Source organism: Haliaeetus leucocephalus, unplaced genomic scaffold (assembly GCF_000737465.1).
Source record: "Haliaeetus leucocephalus isolate CR32 unplaced genomic scaffold, Haliaeetus_leucocephalus-4.0 Scaffold197, whole genome shotgun sequence".
Lineage (NCBI taxonomy): Eukaryota > Metazoa > Chordata > Aves > Accipitriformes > Accipitridae > Haliaeetus > Haliaeetus leucocephalus.
The window spans coordinates 523078-547632 of NW_010972633.1; the positions used below are offsets into that span (position 1 = coordinate 523078).

Sequence of the window (24555 nt, forward strand, 5' to 3'; positions counted from 1 at the left end):
TGTCATGCATTTACACAGAGCTATGGGTCGCGTCCAACTTCCTTGCAAGTCACATGCCCTTGCCTGCTTAGAAGCTCATGTGCAAACTTGTTTATGTACCATCTTTTTAGCTTCATGTTCTTATTACCAAGGAAGAATTTCATCAGTGACTTTAAAAGCTGTATTTCCTGAGAGACCCACTGGTTCTGGTTCTTATCCCATAAGCGCTTTAATTGGGTGGCTTCCGTCATCGTAGTACCCGTATCCTGCCCAAGAACCACCACAAGCAATAATTCTCTCTCCTTAAGAGCAGTTCTGCTTGTGCAGAGGGAGAAGGAACTTGATCTTGGGAAGCAAGATGTCAGAGATGAGTGTTGTGCTATAACATGCTGATTATTGTAGCCTCCAGATTTGTTCCCTCCTGCTGCTTGCTGGTGACACTGTATTGGAGCAGTTGGGCTGGTCCATGGCCACTTGCTCATAGGTAGCCACGAATGACGAGAGGCACTTTGATCAGGCTGTGTGTTCGTGGAGAGATGGGTGCAGAGCCAGAGCTGCAAGAGGTGCGCTCTCAACAGCCTGCTTTGTTGGGAACGAGTTCCCAATACAAGCTTTCAATGTTTTCTAGGGGAGATGGCTTCTCTCCCACGTCTGATCGGCAGTAATGGGTGTTACACTGCTGCCATGGTGTAACCATGCTGAAAGTCAAATAGACTTACAGCTTGCCTTCATAATTCTGGTAGTGCAGGTCTGCCTTCTCAGCTTGGGTGAACTTTTCTAGTGGTTTTTTTAATGGTAGGGAAATTGGACCCGAGGCACTTCACATGTCCCCTAGTTATGTCTGCAGAACAGAGAAATCCCAGAGCCGCCACCGCAGACAGTGGCTCTGGTGGTTGGTCTGGATGCTCCCAGAATTAAGGCATTTTTCTCTGACCCTGTGCAGACCCCCCCAGCACTGGGGCTGCAGGACGGGGCCTAGGGCAGCTCCTCCACCCCTCCTGCATGGGAGCAGCTCTGCTTGCCTCCGGAGAGGCGGCGGAAAGCTTTCCAGCCATGTTAGCAATCCTGATGAGTTAAAGGGATAAAAGTGCAAACTGAGAAGCCTGAAAACAAAACTCGAATAATTCTGAAAGATAACACTTGCTTTTAGCCTTTGTAATACAAGTCGGTCAGGGAATCGGATGGGAATTGAAACTGTAGGAGTCCTGGGAACTGCTGCAAGTGAGAGCGCAGAGCGGCGGGGTGGGAGGCGATGCTGGATGCTGGGGAGGGGAGCAATCTGGTACATATTGAGCGCAGTTACGGGATCCCCACATGAGGCCCCACTGGAAGGGGAGGCAGCACATGCCCCATAACTGTGGAAATGGCGGATGAAAGCAAAAATGTCAGGCTTTGAAAGGAGCTAGGAAAAAGGAGGCATTCTGTGTGGTAACCAAGATTTTATTGTTTCCTGATCCCTGCTCTATATCCCACAGCTGGGGGGATAGAGAGGAATGAAAACAAACAACATTTCATGAATGGCGGAGTTCAAACAACTATCTCGCACTTGGCGGAGCTGGGGATGGAGCAGACCTGTTTCTGGGGGGGTCTCGGAGCGGCGGCTGGGCTCCTCGGCAGCCGGGCAGCAGAAGGCTTCGCATCTTCTGTTTTCTTGTACCAATAAAAGAAGGATTTGGTTGCTCAGTGGTAACTGCTGGAAAACATGGATTCTTCTAAATCTGACCAGTGGCAAAGTCAAGTGGAGCTTTCTCTTCTTTCTCCCCCTTTTCTCTATCATAATCCAGGGAGAAGTGTCCTCATCGCTCTCTCCTTTATAAGACACGGTGTTTAATTCTGCAAGGAGTGTGTATGGCTCTGCTACATGACTCGCCCTGCCTGATGTGCAGGGAGAAGGCAGGGGAGGCAGGGCTGCCTGTGCGGCCATCACGTTCAGCAGCACTGCAAAGCAGCTCCCCAGCTTCGATGGGTAAATGGTTTGAAAATACCTCCCAAAGCAGTGACGGCAAAGTTGCGTAAAATAGCTGTCCTGAAGTCACGGGTTATCCGTGCGTTAGAATTAAAGCTGAAAAAGCAAATTGTAAAAAGAGCTGAGTAATACCAGGCGGTTGCCAGAACAGCGGTGGAAACAACACTGAGGCTAGATGTCTTCCAGTTTGGCAGAAGGATGCTCCGAGTCCTGCCCAGCTGCCGCAGGATGAGCTGCTCACTCCACTGGCAGCTCTGCCGGCTCCCGGGGCACTGCCTGGATGGAGGCGATTGCTGCAGGGCCCTGCCCTTGGGATGGGAATTGGGGACTCTGGCAAAGCAGTTTTAATTTAGCACTAACAATCATAGCTGCGTTGCAGCCCGGCGGTCTCGGGCTCTGCGATGCAGCAGTCGTGCAGTACGGGGGTTTTGCCAGCCTGTCTGCAGCCCCCAGCCCAGTGCATGGCTCTCACCTGCAGCGAGGGCTAGAGCTGTGGTCAGGAGGGGAGAGCCACTTTCTTCCCAAGCAAACTAGCTGTTAATTAACACTGTGATTTAAAAACAAAGGCTGCTCCCTGCGCAGTCTTGGCCCCCTCTCCTCCCCTCTGTGTGCCCCCCTGACACGTTCAGCCTCCCCGCCAGATTGCCTGTCTCACAGCCCACGCAGTACTGCTGGGTGGTTTTGTGTATCTAATCTAATTATGTGATTTTGAACAATTAAATGCAAACCTTTTGGTGCAACGGGCAATGTGCTGTCTAATAATCCCGTCGACTCTGCCTAGACTCTGCACTGCACCACTGGGTTAGACAGTTAGCATCACTAGGTTGGCATCGCCGAAAAGCCCGCATCAGCGGGGATCCAAAACAGAGCAGCCTTGATTCGGAGGTTGGTGTTTATATATTTGTAATGCATTCCTCCATGCATGCCCATGTGAGCCCTCTATATATAAATACATCTTTATTTTATATAGCTAGGTGCATACGTCCATAGATAGATGTTGGGGTGCCAGCAGCACAGTGTCCGTGCAGAGCACTTTTCTCGCCCCGTGTTTTGGAGCAGCATGTGCCTGTGCAAATGGGGAGTGTGACATCTTCAGACAGGCTGCAGGAGGACGGAGGTCCTTGTCCAGGCGAGCCGGCTGCTCGCTAGCTGCCACCCCGCGCTGAGGGGACCGGGGGGGTCCGGGGGGGGGAGAGGGCATCACGCCTCTCTCCCTCTGTTGCCTTGAAAACAGCCCTGCATTAGGTTTTAGTCAGGGGATTTTATTAATGCTTCAGAAAGGTTATTAGCCTACCCAGCTAATAAGCCTTTTATGTATTCCTTGACGTGATTGTTCTTGGAGAAGGGCAGCAGGCAGTGTGAGGCCTGTTGGAGCCGATAGTCCTGACTGATGTGCCACAGAGGAGAGTGAAATTCAATTTTCCTACAAGAATAAGGTTAACAGGACCAATTGGTGGGGGCTCTGATTTAGTGACCTTATTTTCTGTTTTAAATATTTTCCTCAAAGTGTATTTGTGGAGAGGGGGTTGAGTTATTTTTAGCATTCTCTTCGATCGAGCTGGAATTATTCAGGCAGCAACAGCAATAGTTTCATTTGCAGCACTGAAGGGATTTTTCTTCTCTGTTTCTGGTTAACATAAATAGTTTTTAAATTACTAGTAAAAAGGAAAACCACAAATGGCGTTACAGACCCAAATTCTGGAGAAATACCTTGCAGGGAAGTTACAGCCCCAGTGACTGCAGTTGTGGTACTCAATTGCACAAGGGGCTGCAGAGCAGGAATGGGGACGATGGCTCCAGTGGTGTCCCAAGAAAATAGGATTTCTACCCGTGAGCTGCATCAGTGCTAGCTTGCATCGTCATGCTTCTAGCACCTACCTGATCTCTGCAAAAGCTGTAGGGACAAGACCAAACGGTCTTACAGCAAACCGGCTGAACAGCATTCCAATTTTTATCACAGGTTAAAGCAATTCAAGTAAATGTGTATTGGGAAAAAGCAGCAATCGGTGAGCATCCCCTTTGTAGTTCTCCTTTGCAGACCTACTCCAGAGCAAACTCCTATTTTCCTCCTATAGAGCTGGAGCAGCGTAGGCTAGATGAGCCTCATGCAAAGCAGTTATAAATTTGGTTGGGAAAGTTTTCTCCAAGATCAGTTGTCAAGGGTTTTCTATTAAAATAGAAAGACGTGTAAATTGAAATTCCTCTATAGTTCATTCTTTCTGTCCTGAATTAATTACTATTCAGCCTTCCTGCAAGGGACTTGGATTTGCTCTTGACATCAAGCAGGAGGAGATTGCTGGGTCTTTAGAGAAGGGGATGAGAATTCAAAATTATCCTGAAAAATTGCAGGAATATTTGGAGGGGGAAAAAATGGATTTCAGTATGTAGGAAGGAATATATGCAGTATGTACGTGGGAAAATCAGCTAAGCAAATACAAAATGCGAAGCAACTGGAAGGATAGCTGTTCTGCAGACGAGCACCTGGGGCTGTGGTGGATTACAAAGCAAACATGAGTCAATGCTCTCATGGTATTAAAAAAAAAAAAAGACTAGAGATGACTATGGGGTTCACTAGACCCACAAACCAGCCTCCCACTCCACCACCCCTCGCTGTGGTCCCACCTGAAAGAGGAGTTCCAGCCCTGGGCTCCAGCTCTCCAAAAAGATGCAGCAAGTCCCAGGCAGGTCGGTAAGGAAGCTTGTCTTGGCTGAGCCACTGGCTCACCTGACACGGCTGAAAGACCAGAGTTGTTTACCTGGAGAAGAGAGGACTGACAGCAGGTTTAGAGAAGGCTTAAGATGCAGAAAAGATTGCTGCACAGAGGAGGGAAGAGCTGCTGTCCTTGCTCCACAGGGCTGGGCCATGCCACAGTCTCCACTTGCTGAAAATTTCATTTAGGAGTTTCATTTAGACTTTAGGAAAACCTGAATGTAGAGGTTTTTAAGAGCATGTCAGATAAACATCTGTCAGGAGGGGATTAAAAAGAGTGGATCCAGCTGTGGTGCACAGGGGTGGATGAGGTGTTTCCTTACAGCTTCATTTTTCTATGATGCTGTTCATTTCTGTGTCAGCAAATAACGTCCTTTCCCTGCGCCTCACCTTTGTAAACAGCAGCTTCCATAACTTACGACTGCAGAAAAAGTGCCTGAAATTACAGTAAACACAAGTTATTTTTGTTACTTCTGTGGCAATGGTTGCAAAGTTTCCTGTAGGTCTACAGCATGTTGGTTCTACGATAGAGTCTAATGGAAGAGGTGCTCCACATCCACATTGGGTATGTCCATGCACACAAGGGGATTGCTCTTGCTCCAGTGGTGGGGACAGGCAGGGCACTGAAGTGTGCATGAAAACTGCAAAAAAAAATATGGAGGAAATGATGCCAGCAAGTGGTCAGGATGGAGGAGGAAGCGCACAGCACATGGCTGTGGCTGGGGGCATCAGGAAGGACTTGGGCAATTCATTGCTCTGAAGACCAAACCCAAATTACCTTCAATGTGACGTGCCCTTCGGTGGTACATTTTTTGAGTAATCTTTTGCTTAATCTGTGCAGAGTGCACACTATTGCTGCTGCCTACTGCTCACTTTTTTCATCAGAAAGTCACACATTACTAAATCAAATGCCTTATGAAGGATATTATTTCTCCATAATTATCCTCGTCAATAAAACTCATAATCTTCTCAAGATAGGAAATCGAGTGTTATTTGGCAAGGCCTGTTTTCAGCAAAACCAACTTGTCCAACATCCGCTGTGTTTCTGTCATTTATTCCTCGTCGTTAAAAATTTCTGGGTTTGTTGGTTTGTTTGATCGTTGGCCGAGGATTGCTGCCTGCCCAACCTGCCTGCGGTACTCCATAATATTCTGTCTAGTAAAATATTTGCACTCTTCGGGACTCAGAAATTTCCCCAATATTTCAAGACGTTTCTAAACAAAATTAACCTCAGTGCAAGGAGTGTCTCAGCTTGTTGTTTTCAGGCTCCTCGATGCTATTTATTGGGTTGGCTCAGCACCAAAATGAGCAGAGGAATGCAAGGGCACTGTGGCTTGTGGCTTTTGGGTTGTATATATGCGTGAAGTTTTAAACACAGATGAAGTAGGCTAGACAGATGACCTATACATCCATGGAAAGAATAACTTGATTTCCTACTTGACAGTTTTTTTGATGAAATAGGCAGAAAGCATTTTTTTTCTTCCCTGCTACATAATATTTTGTGGTCACGGTACATGCAATAACGTCAGCAGAGGTTACGCTGCCCATTCGAGCAGGGTGATGTCAATGTTATTTGAAAATGTGGGGATGTAGAGGGCCTGAGAGTCTGAACAAGAAGAGAGCCGCAGAGAAAGCCATGGGCAGTGTCAGCTTCGGGGGCTGGGTTCAGTGTGTGTCCCCAGCCCTTGATATGGAGAGAACACCTGGGTGAGAAGAGAGGGGCTTTTGTTTCCAAGAAAGGCCCTGCAGCATGGAGAAGAGCTCCAATTACTTACAGTGAATATTATAAAAGCTCTTCAGCTTGAGCCCCATGATACTTGACGTGAGGAAGCCGGGCTCAAGAGCCATCTCATGATTCTTAAGTAAAGACAAAGGGAAGCATGGTAAATGTGAATTAGACATCAAATGTGCATGGTATGCAGATGAAAAACCCATTGCCATTTCACTTTCTAATGAAGACCCCCTGCTTTTTCTTAGATGCCGTTTGACATCCTCTGGCTTGCTCTATCTCCTACAGCAAAGATGCAGAACAAAAAATGAGAGTTGTAGGCCATGTGTTCATATTTTCATTTTCGTTCTGTTTCTGCTGTATTTTCTGGAGTTAGTTATTTGGGGCATGATGAGATGTTTACTTGTCTAAATCACTTATCTAAAAACTGTTAGCTCTTTGTTCTTATATGTATACACAATCCCTTTTATTTTAATCTATTCATAGGAATATGCTACATAACAAAATGCATTAAAATCAATGTATATTTCTTGCAAAGCAAGATTTCTTAGTTTCTCAGTAAACATCTGTAGACTGTAGAAATATAAGGCCTTCTGGGGGTCTTTAGCCCAACTTTCTGCTTGAAGCAGGACTGCTGCTGGCACTGGAGCAAGTCAGTTATGGCTTTACGTAGGCAAGCTTTGAAAAGCTCTAAGGGTTGGAGGTCCCTTACGTCTCTGGTGACCTCCCCATGAAGAAGCTTTTCCTAATGTCCATGTTCTACAAAACGCTCTGGTCGGGGTGACATATGAGCTGGTTGTGTTCAGCCTGGAGAAGAGGAGCAAAAAGGAAATCCAGCTGTAATCTTCCATCTCCTAACGGGCGACCAAGAAGAAGGCAGAGCCAGAGCCTTCCCAGAGGTTCATGGAGAAACCAAGAGGTGATGGTCACAGATTGACGGGGGGGTTCTGGCTGGGTGTGGGAAAGAAATTCCCATGACAGTGGTTCAATTTTGGAGCAGGCTGCCCAGAGGGTTGGTGGGATCTCCCTTTTGGAGGATTTTCAAAGATCAGCTGAAGAAGACCTTGAGCAACACTTCGAAGTTGACCTTGCTCAGTGGAGAAGGTTGGACTGGACACCCTCTGAGGCTCCTTCTGACCTGAATTTTTCAATGCTCCTTTAAAACTCTTCTCTGTCACAGTGATTGCAGAATATTTGACAGCAGGTCACCAGAGAAGTGGGGGACCTCCAATTAAACTGCTGGGCTGAGGGAGGTGATGGTGCAACAGCATTTTGTATACGTGCTAAAAGCTATTACTGTCACTGCTTCCTGTACCTCCGTTGAACTGGGTTTGGTGCACAGGCCAGAGCTCTGCTTCTTCTCTTCAGGAAATATTAAGGTTTTTTTAGGTTAAACCTCAGAACTCTTGTATACAAGACTTGATAAGCTGGGGCCAATAAATAGAAGTCAGTTCCCAAACATTTCAGGAGCCAGGTCAGAGGTTTCCTTCATTGTTTCTCTAAATTGAAATCCATCTTCTGTGTCCTCCCTGGTGCAGTTTCCAGGAAGAACATGCAATAACTCCCAGGATTTTGTAAGGCTGCAACTCCAACAGAGTCAGAGAGGAGTTTACAAACCTATTCAAATCTGTCTCTGCTCTGTTTACAAAAGGCATCCCAGAGTTTCCCATCTAGTGAGTTCTGCATTGGTGGCCATGGAGGAGCAGAGCCACGTGCGCTCCTCAGTATACCCGTCTTCCTGTCAAGGAAAGCTGCAGAAGCACTTGCTGTGCTGGGGAACAGAGATGCTGAAACAACAGCCCCAGCACAGGCTCACTTAGAATCATCGAATCATAGAATGGTTTGGGTTGGAAGGGACCATTGAAGGTCATCTAGTCCAACACCTTGCCATGGGCAGGGACATCTTCAACCAGATCAGGTTGCTCAGAGCCCCGTCCAACCTGACCTTGAATGGTTCCAGGGATGGGGCATCGACCACCTCTCTGGGCAACCTGGGCCAGTGTCTCACCACCCTCAGCGTACAACATGTCTTCCTTATATCTAGCCTGATTCTAACCTCCTTTAGTTTAAAACCATCACCCATTGTCCTATTGCTACAGGCCCTGCTAAAAAGTCTGTCCTCATCTTTCTTATAAGCCCCCGTTAGGTACTGGAAGGCAGCAATAAGGTCTCCCTGGAGCCTTCTCTTCTCCAGGATGAACAACCCCAACTCTCTCAGCCTTTCCTTGTAGAAGAGGACGTTCATCCCTCTGATCATTTCTGTGACCTCCTCTGGACCTGCTCCAACAGGTCCATGTCTGTCCTGTGCTGAGGACCCCAGCACTGGACGCAGGACTCCAGGTGGGGTCTCACCCGATCGGTGCAGAGGGGCAGAATCCCCTCCCTCGACCTGCTGGCCACGCTGCTTGGGATGCAGCCCAGGACACGGTTGGCTTTCTGGGCTGTGAGCGCACATTGCCCGGTCTCGCCCAGCTTTTCATCCACCAGTCCCCCCAAGTCCTTCTCTGAAGGGCTGCTCTCAATCCCGTCAGCCCCCAGCTTGTGTATCTGTGTTTGGGATTGCCCCAGCCCATGTGCAGGACCTTGCACTTGGCCTTGTTCAACTTCATGTTGAACTTCAACAGCTTCAGAAACCATGGGAACAACCTCAACTCCAGTATTTATTGGACCTTGCCTCATTCCTTCCTTCGCTCCCTTTGCCTTCAGCCATTGGAGAAGGAAGGTTGCAAGAGTGATTTATTGAACCCGCCCCAGTGATGCCTTGGCAGCCATCCCACAGCGTACCCATTAACGGTCGCGTGCTGCCTCCGGGCTGTCCCGGTTCACTTCGCACATCTGCAGAGGCACAGCTACACCAGCCGTGTCCTCCCACGGCTTCCTTCGCCCCGAGCCCTAGCGCCCGTGGGTCGTGTGGTGTCTGCCTTTGCTGGCAGGGCTCTGTGCTGCTCCCTCGCCATCCGCCCCAGGTGCCTTTCTTGCTTTCTCAGTAGATAAAGTGCTTTCTAGGACAGGGCTGGTTTCATGCCATGCAGTGTGAGCCCAGCTGTTGCTGAGGCTCGTTGTCACCATTGGTGTCCTTGGCTTTTACTCATGTCCTCAAGCATCCTCCTTTGAGTCAACCTCTGAGTTCCTTGTGGCTGTAGATGCCATCGGGGTCCCACAGGCAACACGCTGCCTGAGAGCCATGGGCTGAGGGGCAGTACAAATAATGTGAATGGTTAGGAAACGCCAACTCATACGTTCTTATTTCTGCTTTCTGTATGTATGTGCATCACAGTCAGAGGTCATATACCATTTTTCCACATGCATCATTTTTCCACAGGACTCATCATTCAGTACAGGGGGAAAACACACAAACATGTTAAGACTACATGGCTATATAAAGTACAAGAAGAGAGATCAATATGTAGAATAGATATATTTTATTTTATTTTATTTTATCTGGAATTAGAGAAGAACAAGTATTACCAGGTGCTAGAGAACCACATGCAGCCCTGGCCCAGAAAAGCACCCATTCACTCTCCTGTGGATATTTGTTTATGCGTATGCTCGTGCTGGGAGTACATCCAGCCACTGGAGACAACAGTGTTTTGTGCTTCCACATCACCCACAGAGTGTGTTCAGAAAGTCTTACCCAAAGTATGTCAGTAGTGAACACCCCACACACACACCCTGAGGTTGTTGCTGAGGTTGAACTGACTTCTGCTGACTTGTAATTTGGTGAATGCATCATTACATTTGCTTTGGACTCAGTCTTTCTTCCTTTCCTTTCCAAAGCTTCTGTCCATTGTGCTTGTGATGCCAGTGCTACTTCTGGGTTTTAAGTTCTGCAGTGATGGTTGCTACTTTTCTTCATGCCTGGTTCCTGTACTGGCCTGAGAAAGCTCCATTGATGCTCAGGCTATGTCAGGTTCAAGCCATGAAAAATGCAGCCGTCTGATGGGAACTGTGGCCTCAGAGAGATCTCCCAAGAAATCATCCACAATTGATCAGATTCTTTCTTTCCTCCTAGAGACATAAACTTGGAGGGCTTTGTAACAGCCCCCGCAAGGTTGCTCATGCTGTGCACATGCAGGTATAGCTCAGACCATGGCATTTCCCACCTGCCTTTTGGTCAATGCTGCACAAGAAGGTTTAGTGTCAGTGTTGGCCAGGAGTTGTTTTTTCACTCATCTTCTAGACCAGGAGTGAGAGGCACATCCCTCTTTGGCTAGGAAGTCCATCCCAGGTTGACCCAGGAGTTTTTTCTTGCTTTTGCTTTTCCACTTCTCTCCCCCATCCCACTGGTGGGAAGCGCACAAGTGGCTGGTGGGTGCTTAGTTGCTGTCTGGGGCCAATCCACCAGTGCAGCTACTGGAGCCCCTGGGGTCCCAGCGCAGCTTCTGGAGCCCCTGGGGTCCCAGCGCAGCTTCTGGAGCCAGTGGGATCCCAGTGCATCTCTGGGAGCACCAGCAGCCTGGGAACTGCAGCCCCGTGGTCCTGAGCAGCAGCCGTGTTTCCAGCAGGCAGGCTGGGACAGTGCATGTTTCTTGTGAAGGTGATTTTCAAGACTTCACTGAACCGAAAACTTTCAGATCCTCCTTCGACTACTGAGTGCATCACGTAGAGTCACTGAGCATGGGAGCATGAGCATGCATGAGGACAGGAGCAGCAGGGAAACGCAGTTCTGCCCTGTAACTGCTCCCCGTGGAAATATGTTGTCTGTGTGCGACCTCACAAGCTGTTCTCAAAATCACTACGGTTTCCAGGAACCGCGTCATCACACAGATGAGGGACATTCCCAGCCCCTCTGCTTCGGTGGCTGCAGTATGCAAATCAGCAGGGCCCATCTGCATGCCCAGCGGTTTAAAAAAAAATTAAAAAAAATAATTAGAGTGCTTGGGCACTTACTCTAAGAATATAAATGTAGACAGTGTGTCTCACGGATAAATGACAGTGAAAAAAAGATTTCCCTCTCCCAAGGGCTGAAGTCTACGTGTGCATGGGGTGGGTGCTGTTCTCCCGGCTGTTACTGCCAGCCCATCAGCGTTTCTGTGGCTCAGGGTCTCCCCTTGGTCCAAGGAGCGAGCACATCTGCAAAAACCACCGTGGGCCAGATGTGGGGGTGGGACAGGTCGAGTTTGCCGCACAGGGTAAAAGCTGTCCCCTCACAGCTTAGGCAAATGTGTTTTGGGGAAAGGAGGTCAGCGGTGAGGTCTTACTCCATTAATTGAACTCGTTGCTTTTCCAACTAACAAAATCTCTAGATGGCTTTTCATTTCTAATCCCTCTCACACCTGCCACCCTCAGCAGATCTCAGGTGGTGAACAGGAACACGTGCCGAGGTCCCACAACGCGAGGTGCAACCCGGGGAACAAACTTCAAAACATCAAATATTCCCACACCCTCCTCTGGCTCCCTCCTGGGGAACGGGGAGCTCCGGCTCACCGGCCGCTGCCTCCGATGTGGGTGTCAGCACTGGGTTGCCTCCTGGTTTTCAGTCTTAATTTACACCTGGGCTGTTTTTCCTCATCTGAGCAGCTGCCGAGGCTGACGCTCGGTCTGGGAGGAGGAGAGGGAATGAGCCAGTTCCTCTGAACCAAAGCCCTGGGATGGATGAACGCTGCCGCTTCCACCCTGCCGCATCCCACGTGCTGGACTGGGAGTGCCGAGTGGTGGGCAGGCGTCTTGCCACAAATTTATGCAAATTCAGACACTCCTGCCTGTTTATGTGCATTTTCAGGTCGTTTTTTAAGGTTTTATTTGAGGTTTTAGTGTGGAGAAGTGAAGTTGCTGGTGTGGCATGTGCATTTTCTAATGATTTTACCTTTGAAAGACGTCATTTCCCCCTGCAGCCCTCTCCTCTGCACGCATTCGTGTCACAAGAACGTTTTACTCACTTCTTTTCATCCCCCTATTATTAATACAGTTTCAAAATGACAATTTTACACATGACTAGATTTTCATGTTAATAAGAATATCAACTTTGGGCTGGTAGGGATTAGCCGGAGCTGCAGCCATCCCCACGTGGTCCCGAGCAGCATCCCATTCCTGGGCGCTCCCATGGGAAGCAGGACCTTGCAGCAGGGCAGCGCTCAACATGAGCACGGGTAAAACATGCCGGCAACGGATGCCATGCCCTGTGGCAGTGCGAGGACCTGCTGTGCAGGGTGCCGGCGGTGCCACCGGTGTGTGGGGTGCCGGCAGTGTCACCGTGCCGCATCATCGCTGTGCCGGCCGGGTTGCCCTGGTAACTGATGCACGTCAAAGGGAGCAAACGATGAACAGGCTTTAAAAAAGGGCGACAAATCAAATGGCACAAACAAACCAGGTATTTGCTCAGAGCAGTTGTACGGTTTTAATGCCCTTCGTGTGTAATTATTTATGAGTAGCTTTCCTTTAATCAACAGCAGCATAGGGACCGTGCTTAAATATAAATACAGTCACAGATCATAAACCCTTGTTAGCAAAGCCAGACAAAACTGATCACTAATAACTTTGCAGTTGAGCAAGAGGGTTCAGAGGTTGTTGACAGACACGAGTGGCTGCAGAGAACAACCAGATTATGAACAATAAAGTAATACTGTGCACATTCAAAGCTCTCGTAAGTAATGGCTGATGCTGCGGGGCAGTGTGATGTCTTTGCCTCCCGGGCGGTGAGGATGGATGCTGGGGGAGCAAGCGACTGCCGGGGATGGGGGGCCCGGTCGGGCTGCACACACCTGCATGAACAGCCGGAGGAGGGAGATGGGGAACCGAGCTCTCTGCAAATGTCCTTAAATACCCAGCGAGGTGCATCGTTTGGTGAATGCCTCCTTGCTCTCTCTCCTGCTGGCACCACATGCCGAGTACTTAAGTGAGATTATTTTTTTGAAAACACGGAGCCAGTAAGTACATGTAGTCTCCTGTATTTATCTCGTCCTCATACGTTTGTCAGTCCCTCTCCTTTCTGGGCTCATCGCTCCAGTGCCTAACCTCAGGTTGTGCTCCGGAGGCTTTGCTGGGGCAGCATCTTCTTTGAAGCCAGTGGGAGTTTTGCCCGAGTGAGTATTGCAACAGTTTCCTCTGAGCCTTCAAACCACAGGGAAAAAATTATTCTCTATTTATTTGTGATTTGCTATGAAATTCAGCAGCATTTGCATAGATAGGCAATACCTGAAAGACCCTTGGGACTGTCGCTCGCCATCCATGCAGGGCTGTAGGGGAGCACCAGAAGCCTTCTCAAGGAAGGCACCAGCACCCACAATGCAAAGCTGCTCGCAAGGCTCTTGGAGCAGCACGACAGAGATGGGGTGGGTTTGGCTGGAGAAAATGTAAAATAAAAGATTTAAAATCACTATTTTAGTAATAAGTAGAAATATATAAGACATATAAAAATAAATCTAAAAAGGGGATGGACCTTCCGCAGAGCCTCAGTGGCACTGCGGAGCTCTGGGGGTTTCCTCACTGCTGCCTGTGGGAAGGATGAGCAGATGCCAAGCAGTTGATGGGTCCTTCTGGAGCACACGGCTGGGAAGGTCACTCCATGCCTTCCTGGGTTTTTTTCCAACCTGACCTTTGACCAGTGACACAGTAAGCATGTGGTGCGGAGGCCATGGGTCAGATCCTGCACCGGAGGCAGCATGGCTGCGAGCACCACATGCAGCACAACCTTGGGTGCTGCAGGCCGACGCATGATGCGTTGCGCCCAGCTTGCTACCACCGCGGGGTCCTCCCACAACATCTACCAATCATGCATCACATCATTACTCAAATTGAGAGTGTTTTGGTGAAGCGTCTTTCCTTATGTTGTTTTTTTTTTTTACAGAATTATTTTTAGACATTGACCCAAAAAAAAGTTAAAAATTTGGAAACTGTGTCTCGTGTCTCCCGTGCAGGCGCAAGCAGCAGGCTCAGCACACTCCTCGCCCACCCACGGAGCCAGCCGCCCCATGCCCATGCCCGTCAGATCCACCTCCGCCGGCTCTACCCCAACTCACGTCCCGCAGGACTCGCTTGCAGGTGTCGGGGGAGATGTGCAGGAAGCTTTCACACAAGGTGAATATCACATAGAGCAGAACCACACCTGGTCTTAATCCTGCCATCATCATGTAAAAGAGTGTGTATTCAGACTAGATATAAGGAAGAAATTGTTTATGCTGAGAGTGGTGAGACGCTGGCCCAGGTTGCCCAGAGAGGTGGTCGCTGCCCCATCCCTGGAACCATTCAAGGTCAGGTTGGATGGGACTCTGAGCAACCTGATCTGGTTGAAGGTGTCCCTGCTCATGGCAGGGGGTTGGAACTAGGTGATCTTCAAGGTCCCTTCCAACCTAAACCATTCTATGATTCGATGATTCTGTGTATACAACAAAAGCGTAACTCACCAATATCGAGACAATAATTATGAATCCCTTTCCTGTGCTCTAGACCAAAGAGATTGGGGACACATTTTTAATCTTTATAACTTGATGAAATTATTTCTGTGATGGTGATCTTCCCTCCGGGGAAGGGATCTTCCATCCCAGAAAGTTACGCCCACAAGTAATTTAACAGTTAGATATTAAAAACTGGTCATATTTACAAATCTGGTGGTTGAACTGTGCTATGATTTGCAAGAGGAAAAAAACAGTTTAATGACAAAAAGCAAGAAAACAAGCAGGCCTCTTATCCAGAGTATTTAACTAATAGCTACTTGCCTCTCTGCTGGTTATGAGGCAGAAAGGAAGCTGAAATTTTGCAGCACAGCTCAAGGCTGTTCCTAACGGAGTGGTTGGCTGGCGTGCACATCTGCAGAATGGCTCACTTGCTCTGCTGGAGACACAGATGTGCAGCAGCCCTCTGGGGACAAGAAGAAAAAAGTGCTAAACATGAGAAATGGAGAGGAGAGGAGAGGAGAGGAGAGGAGAGGAGAGGAGAGGAGAGGAGAGGAGAGGAAAGAGAAGAGAAAAGAAGAGAAGAGAAGAGAAGAGAAGAGAAGAGAAGAGAAGAGAAGAGAAGAGAGAAAGACCATAATGAAGAAGCAGAAAGACAGATAGGACAATGAACTTTTTCTTGCTGCAACGCTCGGAGCTCCTTCTTTTGCAGCTTTTCTACAAGTTACTCCGCTCTGTGTTTGAAAAAAATATCACTTTCTGGCCTAAACTCATTGCTGCCAACTGCTCCGTAAGTAGACATAAGAAGTGCTGGATTATCAGGTAGTTTGAGCTGTATTCCTGTCTGACCACCTTGTCCTTCAGTTCTTTGCTAAAATCAGTGTGGCTGGATCAAATGGGTAAGCTGTCCATTTGTGAATAATACAGCTTATCGTGCTTTATAGAAAATCAGGGCAGCAGTTGACATACATATTTTTATTCCCCAACTTCTGTAGGTAGTGTGAGTTTATACTTAGCTGCTGTTGCTTTTTAAAAAAGAAAAAAAGTTTTACAGTCACGCGTTTCAAAAAAGTCAAACTTTTCCATGTCAAAGCCATTGTTGGCTCAAGAAGGGCTCCAAAATTGGAAAACCAGATGAAATGGAAACTTGTTCAGCCCAATGCAGACCACTGCCTCTTCCTCAAATACCAAAGAGGCTTTACTATCTGGCGATGTTGGAAGGCGGCAAGCAAAGACATGACTGTCAGTCTGCTGTCAAGAATCTTGGCAAATATTTTTTTTACCTTCAGGGACCATCTCACTGCAAAGGAGGGGGAAATTAGTTATTCTTCAGTCCTACCTACTTCAGCTCTGCTCATGGTGAAGGAAGCCATTCCCAGTAGGAACGGGTGCCCATACTCTGTTTCTCAGGAGTGGTGTCACTTGGGTTTTATGCATTCTTTTCTTCTCTTTTGCCCATATTGGTCCAGAACTCTTCATCTTTAGTACTCCAGAAGCATTCTGGGATGTAGAGCTATGAGAAAAACAGCAGCAGGACCTGGTCTCCCCAGGTACCTTTGACAGACACAGAGGTTGTTTCTGAACACGATCCGTGTTTCTGGAGGTGGACATCCAGCGTATTTTATATTCTTCTCATTGACAATAAAAGAAAGAAGGACAGAAAATCCACCTCTCCCTAATGCACTGGCAAGGACTTCACCTGTCTGCGCGCAGAGGCAACCGGTGGGCAGCAACTCTTCATATGGACCTCTTGGTACTCCGTGGGAAATCCCACCGGGTACTGGACATCTTAGAGCCTGTAGTGCCGGGGTGCTGCAGCCTCTCTTGTGTGCTGGTCCTTTGCAGTAAACAAGAGCCCTCATCTTGTTGCAGAGGCCGGGTTGTTTATTTCTTCAAAAGATGACAGGTTGTATCATATGGAGTCACAAAACTGGAGGTGTTGTTTTCTCATTCTGGGTAGGGAAAATTGTGAATATCAGTGTCAAATACCTTTGTCAGATGGATGGTCTCCTTTTCAAAACAAAGAAAACATGAAAACAAACTTCCCAGAACTGAAGATATATCTCAAAACCAAACAGATTTTAAATAACAGTTTGCATTTATCAGCTTCTCGTTACACATATCCTTCCAGAACGATCTTCTTCCTTGCCTAAATGAGCTGCTGCCAGAAGGAGGTGAGGAAAGAGACTACAAAATGGTAGCAGAGGAGCAGGAAGTATCAGTGAATACTTTTAATTGGTATTTGATGCCTGGAGTGCTACCGCAAGGACTGCAAGCCCATAGCCCCCAGCATACTCAGTAGAGGGAAAGGCTGTTGCTTGTTCTCCAGAACTTTAGCCGGTGAACGGGTCAGGTGAAGGAGGACATCCAGTCTGAAAACACCAAGTATCTACAACTCCTCTGTGAGAAGGATATGTCTTTTTCCGATCCCATCGGTAGGAACAAGCTCCTCATCTCTCTAAACACTTCCAGAAACGACAGCAGAAGCAGGCATTTCCAGGGAGGCAAGATGCCAAATACCAGAGGCACAACACTCCATCTGTTGCTGTGGGTGGTCCAGTCGCCTCCTCTTCATCTCCACAACAAGTTTGATGGTACAGCCGAGAGCTCTCAACTGATTTCTTTGGCAGCTGCCTCTCCTTCCCCCCTTTGCAGATTGGCTTTCTTTTTCCAGGCTGCGTAAAGTGGAACAGCAGCGCAATGAGTCCTACCAGTTACTGGGAAAATCTGCTCTATCTGCTTCATCATTTTCCCCTTTCCTTTTTTAATTAGGAGAGCACAAAGACATGAAATTATCTCCTTTCTGCTGCTAGGAGTAATGAACACATGATTACAGTAGTACATTAACTGTCCTACTTGATTTTTTTTCACTTTACAGTATTGCTTTGGCATCCAAATTTGCTCTCTTATCTATCTGCTTATTTCTTCGGAGATACAGGCAAAAGCCATGACAAAGCAAACTTCTCTCTGCACGGTTTACTATCACTGTCTTCCTCAAACTCCTGGCTCCGGTAGAAGCTGATGTAATTAATCAAGGGTTTACTCATGCCTTTTACCTGAATGACTGGTTCATAAGGCGATAGTCTTCGTCAGGACCTGTTGATATTGCCCAAAGTGAAAACTTGTTTTTTTCTAGGTTTTTAACACCTTACAGCAATATATGTTGCAACGAACCAGGTGTTGTATGAAACTATTCAGGGCTGGGCTAAGGATTTGTACAGCAGCCACATGACAACAGCTAGGTGTCAGTGTGGGTGACAGCTCCCCAGAAGCAAAAAGCTATAGGCAATGCCTGCAGTACACTTATTTTATGAGCATTTTTTAACAAAAAAATTTAAATTATTTTTGCTAACTTTTGCTTATCCACCAGCTTCTTATAAAATGTCACAGTGGGAGAGAGGAGGAAAAGGGAGTGAAGATCTCAGTGCTGTTCCACCTCTTGCTGCTGTGACCCGGGAGCGGGCAGGGATGTCAGCGTCTTGTCTTTCCTCCCAGGGCACAAGTCTTCTGCGAGCTTCCCCATCAGTGCGGGAAGGTCTAGAGAAGGAAACCTTTAAAGAATTGAATCCCAGTGATTTTAATAAAATAGTCTTAAGATTAGGTAAGTTTCTTCCATAGGTGATCTCTTGATCTTTCACTTGGACAAAGAGAGAGAACGCAGTAATAGAGTATTAGAATAAAATGTCCAGATGGTATTCTGGTTGAAATAGTCAGATAGAGAGGCCACCATCTAATTAGAAAACTAATGCTGCTGTTTATCATCTTGAAAGAGAAGAAAACAGTCCCTCAGGATTTCTTAGATGCAAATACGATCCGCTGCTGGCAACAGAAAGGTGGAAGTTCCTCTCGTGATAACCACAGTGGTGGCTTATTCAACTACTGGAAAAACCCTTGTAAGAAAAGAGTGGTCAACAGACTCTGTAATAAATTTCCTGGAATGATCCTTCCGGAAAGGCAATCTGCACAATTAGTGCTATCAAGGCAACTGGAGAACACAGGAAACAGGATAAAATTTCTATGTTTTCACATAATAAAATAACTGAATGCCACCAGCCAGGAGGGCTTCAGGTGGCTTCTGCACGTACATGTCCAGACGTGCTCATTAACATTATTCATCTGTTTCACAGGGGAGACAGGCTGGAATTTTACAACCTTTCACGCCCAAAAGTAACGCCGGGCAGGGTGGTGGCCGTGCTTCACTGCCACATGCAGTGACAGGACTTGGAACATCTAGAGACCTGGATAAAGTGGCCTCTGTATGCAGAGGAGTCCCCTAAGTCAGAGGTCCCAGACTTGTTGGCCTAGATCTGCCTTTTTCCCGGGAATTGCACGCTGTTTGTACGTGCACAGGAACACCCAGTGCCTTGTTGCTGCCTTGGGCATGATGCTGGTCAGCTGGCAACCTAACCTGGAAGAAAAAAATGCTGATGGAAAGCACGTCAGCTCAGTAGCGCGCTCTGGCAGTGCTCAAACAGCACCAAAATCCATAGGCAAAATGTAGGAGCAGGCACTCTGACAGCACCCCAGCCAAGGACGGAGTAAAAGCCAGCACAGCATTTGGGAGATTAAAGCAGCACGTCTGGAATGAAAGAGACACCCGACTTCAAACAAAAGTAAACGTGTAACGTACAGTTGTTGTTACTGCAGTTCAGTACAGCTGCAAAATGTCACATCAAATGTCTCCGGCAATTCCACGTGTTGTCTTCATGCCCTCGCTGGACTAAATGGCAGGACGGGGTCCCAAATGCCGAGATCTTAGAGCACTGTCAGACACTCAGCATCAAAGCGATGCTCCTGGCGGCTACACCAGTGCGGACGTCTGGTGCCTGTGTGGGATAAAAGACTGCCTAAAGCCATTTTCTGTGAGCAGTTAAAGCACGGGGATGGCTGAGTTGGGGCCAATGAACCCTTACAGGGACCTGCTCCCAGCAAAGTTTCAGCTCGGGGCCATTGGCTCCGCAACCTGAGAAACTGCAGCTACAGACCACCTGCCAGGGCAGAAAACGTGACTCCGCGCCATCAAAGCCTCCAAATAAAACCGAAACAGTGCAGCACAAAAAGGTGCCGGAGGAAAGGGGGCTCAGCAAGGACGGGGAGTCACGTCCTCAGCATCTGCAGGCGCTGGAGCGCCGCAGAATTGGGCTGCGGTCGTCAGGATGGATGCTCTGCCACGAGAATATGGCTGGCTCTGCCGGAGGGACTGGCACGGGGAACCGGAATAGATGGTGAAGGAGATCGTTATCTTCCCAGCATCAGCAAGAGGCAATAAGCATTATCCCCAACATGGAGCAGCTCCTGCTGCCCTCACTCATCTCTCTTATAGGCAGCAGCCGGTTTGACGGTTCCTTTGCAGATCGTGGCCCCTGGCTGGTCCCGGTCGTTCCGACAGAGCCGTGGCAGATGTTCACGTTGCTGATGGGGTGAGCAGGTCCCTTGAGCAGAGGCTCGCACAAGACAAGTGTGCAGACTGAACTGGGCAATGTCTTGTGGGTGACAGCAAGGTGCCAGCCCCCCGGCTGTGTGGCACACCGAGGAAGAGGATTGCTTCCTCCAGTGACGCAAGAGGAGAGCTCTGCAGAGGGCGAGAATAAAGTTATCTTTTATTCCGCTCAAACCTGAGCAATATCGATTGCAACAGAGAAGCCAGCAGCGATAACGACTCTGCACAAACAAAATGTGTGGATCAGCTGCGCCACAGCCAGCGCCCAGCGACTCCTGTCATGGAGAGAGAAGCGTCTGCCCTTGAGCTGCCGTACGAGCGCTGTCCTTGTCAAGGAGAAGAGTGGTGTGATAGCTAATTAGCCAAACAGGCAATCAGGCAGCCAAGCAGAACTGGGCTGTTCCAGAGCAAATCACCATCTCTTGCTAAGCCGAGCTGCTTTGATGGGGCCAGGGCTGGGGCATCCAAACTCTGTCCCGAGATGGGGACACTGGTGGGGACCAGTGAGGGACGCGTGGCCGAGCATCGCGGCACGAGGAGGTTGGGCAGTGGCAGTGCGGCATGTGCAATCCTTGCTGTTTGTGTGTCTGCTCTGCTCCCAGGTACAAGGAGGAACCTCCGCAACGACCTGCTGGTAGCAGCTGATTCCATCACCAACACCATGTCATCGCTGGTGAAGGAACTTCATTCAGGTAAGAGTTAACGTAGCGACACATCGCGCAGCAGAAAAAGGAGAGCTTGAAGCCACAAGTTGGAGATTTGTCTTTAGGTTTATATTTTATAAAAACTACTTAAAGCGTAATGCGAGATTATGTGTTCATTTTTTTCAATGATAAAATGAAAAATAATCTTTATAGCTAACATCATTGAGAACTCCAAATACCTCCTGAACAGGCTTTCCATTGATTTTTATCACTGATAGTTAAGGCAATACTCTGCAGATACAAACCTGGCTGATTGGTAGCACCGTTTGGTGATTCATGAAGCAGACTCACATCTAGCTCCCACACTCCTGCTCGTATTGATCGTGCATATATAACAGCATTAAGCAGCTTTTGCAGAGTACCCTGCAGGCATGTCCTGGACCTCTTACAAGGCAGGAGAAGTGCCACTTCCCAGTCCCACTTCTGGAAGTCAGAGCTCCTTAACAACACAAGCCAGCAAGTCAGAAGCCAGGGCAGATGTGTGAGTGAGTCTCCCCAAAGTATTGCTTAGTGACAGCGACACTTGAGCAGCAGGTGAGACTCCTCTGCCGTGAATCCCCATTAGATGCCGTAATCACAAATATATAGTAAATGTACGTGAGGCCAATTGCAACAAAGGATTAAACAGCAATGTGGCAGAAAGATAATTATTCCCTTCATGCCTTTTTACTGGGCCAGTGGAAGTAAACACCCTGATGGGACAGGAGCAGCTTCTGCTATAGTCCAGGGACACATCCTGTGACTCTCGAGCTTTGTCAGCGATGGAATATATGACCATTTAGGATTCCAGCAGCTTGTTTGTGGGCTGCCTTCTCTTAAGAAAAAAGTAAAGCATTCTGTATTCAGACTGAACCTCATGGTTTCTGTTTCATACCTCCCCCAACCCCTTGCTCTATCTCATAATCCCCCCATAAACTTATCAAACTCCATGTTAAAACCAGTTAGGCTTTTTGTTTCCACTGCCCTTAATGGAGAAGTCACAGTTATAAACCGGGTTGATATTTTACTGCTAAGCAGTAAATTCACCCAGTCTAAACCCCGTGTCTTGGCTGCAAAGGCAGCTGTGAGTTAATAAAGTCTTTCATGTATGACAGCAGCACCGCTGGTGCCATTGCAGTGAAGGGCTGTGTGTTTCTTCAATAAATCACCATGCTCGAGACGCACAGCTCTCTTCCTGCTAGGCTGAAACCCAGTGAACAAACCCTCTGCCCAAAACAGATGTCTGCAGTAATTTATTTTTTGCTTTTAATAGAGGAGTGCGTTTGCAGCGGTACGGCTGAGCCCAGGGTCTGGTCCAGGGTGGCTGGTGGCAGAGCTGAAGCGTCGGCTGGACCTGCAATGCTCCTGCCCTCCTCTGAGATCCCTGAGAGTTTGGCAAATGCAAACAGCCCGGGTTTGCGCTATTGACAGCCCTTTCAGGCTTGTCGGGGATCGTGCAAAGCAGTTATGGTTCACAAGGGAGTGAAAATGGAATTAATTACTCTCCTACTTGAGGATATGCAGATACTAAAGAAGGCTCCCTTGAAAGTATCTGAAATCATTTCATTTGTGTAAATTAGGAAAAGCATGAGTTATCCTCAGCTGATGAGAGTCAGTGGGATTTAACACATATTGTCCTGGAGGTACGCTGTGAGAATAGACACCTCCTCCAGCCCCAGGCTCGCCCAATATAGCTGCAGGCATTGTGTTTTGAGCGTTTTGTGAGACACGGGTGCGTACACCACCCACACCTCTGTTTGCCTCTCCGTACCTTTGCACAAGCTCAGAAAACAGATTCCTTTGGAAAGGAAACACTGCTTGCGTTACCCCTTCCTAGATGGGCTTCCAGAGATGCTCTGGCCATCCCCTTCTCCTGTGCTGATAGTCGAATGCTCCTGGTGCTGCAGAGGGAACACTTGACGTCATTTTTACTCCCAACTGAGCTTAAAAAGACACCCACTGCTGGTCTCCAGGGACCAGGCATGATACTGCCAGAGGCGGCTTGGCCCCTGCCCTGCAAAGCTGCCCAACAGGAGCCAGGTTCAGGACGCAGAGCGGCTGCTGAGCTCCAGGTCACCTCTCTTGTTATTAAAAATGCGTTTGGTTTTGTCAGTGATGTCTTCTGCATTCGCATTAAGGACATATTGGTAGCCATCGCTGAGTAGGCAGAGGCTGTGTGACTCCCAGGTGTCTCATCGGTCCTGCTGTCAAAGCAACAAAGAGATCAAATGTGTATAAGAACCCCTTTGATCAGATCAATTCAGAATGCTTCAGTTTTTCAAATTGTGCTTTTCATTGCAGGGTTTTCTCCCTTTCTTTGCTCTCAGCAGCATGTGAAGTAGGCAGAAGTGATATCACTGCTCATAATAACTATTACCTGTTTACACAGGTCTCATTGAAATGTTGCGCAGAGAGATATGAGCCACCATCTGCAGAAGAATGTGACCTTCTGCTCCCGCTCTCTGCTACATAAATACAAGCCTGGCCATAATGTCTCTTCAACTTAGCCGGAGTTAAATATAATGAACCACCAGCTCTCAGACATAATGAGCGCCTGTCTCTGGGGGCACAGCCTGTCACCAGTTACGTGGCTTTGCCCCAGTGTGAGCGTCGGCGTCCCTGAACACCTTTCATGGGCAAACCCTGCAACCCCAGGAGGGACCCTCCAAGGTTTTCACCTCACTGTAAACCGTTTTCATTTTTCTTCCTTAGGTTTGACCTCGGCATAAAAGTCGTGACTTCCTTCCCACTGTGTACATTGTGCAGTTCTCTGTTTCTTACAGTGCTAAAGTAAGAGTGCACAAGGGACTTTGGTCCCAGTACTACCCGGGCCAGGTAGTAGTCCACTCTTTTGGACAATGTAGACACCACTTGCAGCTAGCATTCTACAACCTCTAATCATCCGATCAGGATGGAGCAGGGACTGTTTCACCACCAGCAGTGAACAGGCACCGTGCCATAGGAAGGATGATGATGCTTCCATCCAGATTTTCCTTGGGAGCCTGAACACTCATCCTCCTTCCCCTCCAATGTCCGCTATGCCTGAAAAGCCAGTTCTTCCTTGCCACAGAAAAGTTCCCCAAGCATCTATTCAAAAGTTCCCCGAGCATCTATTCTCTCACCTGCTTGTCTCATGTTTGCTTTTTTTTTCCTTTTTTTTTGAAGCAGAGGAAGAAGATGAAGAAGAAACAGAAAAAATGCAGAATGGAAAGGACCGAGGTAAGGGGACAAACTACAGTCTGTGGGCTGTAAAGCATTTTCTGCCTTGCTCCTCCGCAGGAGCTGAGTTTGGCATCTCCATTTGGAGTCCCAGGAGAGGGCTGTGAATGCAGATGGCTCCGGGTGGAAGCAGCCCGCCTTGCTGCTGCTGCTGTTACGCCACCTGCAGACACAGCACAGGTTTATCTGCTCCGGTCATCGCCATGCTGCTGGGTCACTCTCTCCAACATCTGCCATGGCTTGAGATGACGTCATGGCCAGGATTTCTTCAGCGTGTGTATTCAGCTTTCAAGAATGTTTTTCTTTCAGCAAAGGTCATGCACAGAAATGTGTAAGAGGAGGAGGAGGAGTTGCTCTGAGTGCTGCGAGAACTCCAGATGAATATATTAGAAAAAAACAAAGCGTGGGCTGGTTACCAGTGAAGTTCCTGAGCGGTGGGACCATCATCTGCTGAACCACTGCCTCCTGTGACCTTGGCTGGACAAATGTTCAGAATTAC

General features: G+C 48.1%; 1 protein-coding gene across 2 annotated transcripts in view; it reads left to right on the forward strand.

The window, feature by feature from the left end:
- Positions 1–24196, forward strand: part of DTNB (dystrobrevin, beta) — a 202114-nt gene extending 177918 nt beyond the window's left edge. Inside the window, exons 13-15 of one of the 2 annotated variants that reach the window (XM_010565882.1) lie at positions 14241–14400; positions 20757–20846; positions 24117–24196. In XM_010565882.1, the coding sequence (XP_010564184.1) occupies positions 14241–14400; positions 20757–20846; positions 24117–24163 (297 nt within the window). In that variant the 3' untranslated portion in view covers positions 24164–24196. Of the gene's footprint in view, positions 1–14240; positions 14401–20756; positions 20858–24116 lie in introns of those variants that run through there. The other variant, XM_010565883.1, reaches the window with a different exon arrangement.
- The last annotated feature ends 359 nt before the right edge of the window (positions 24197–24555 follow it).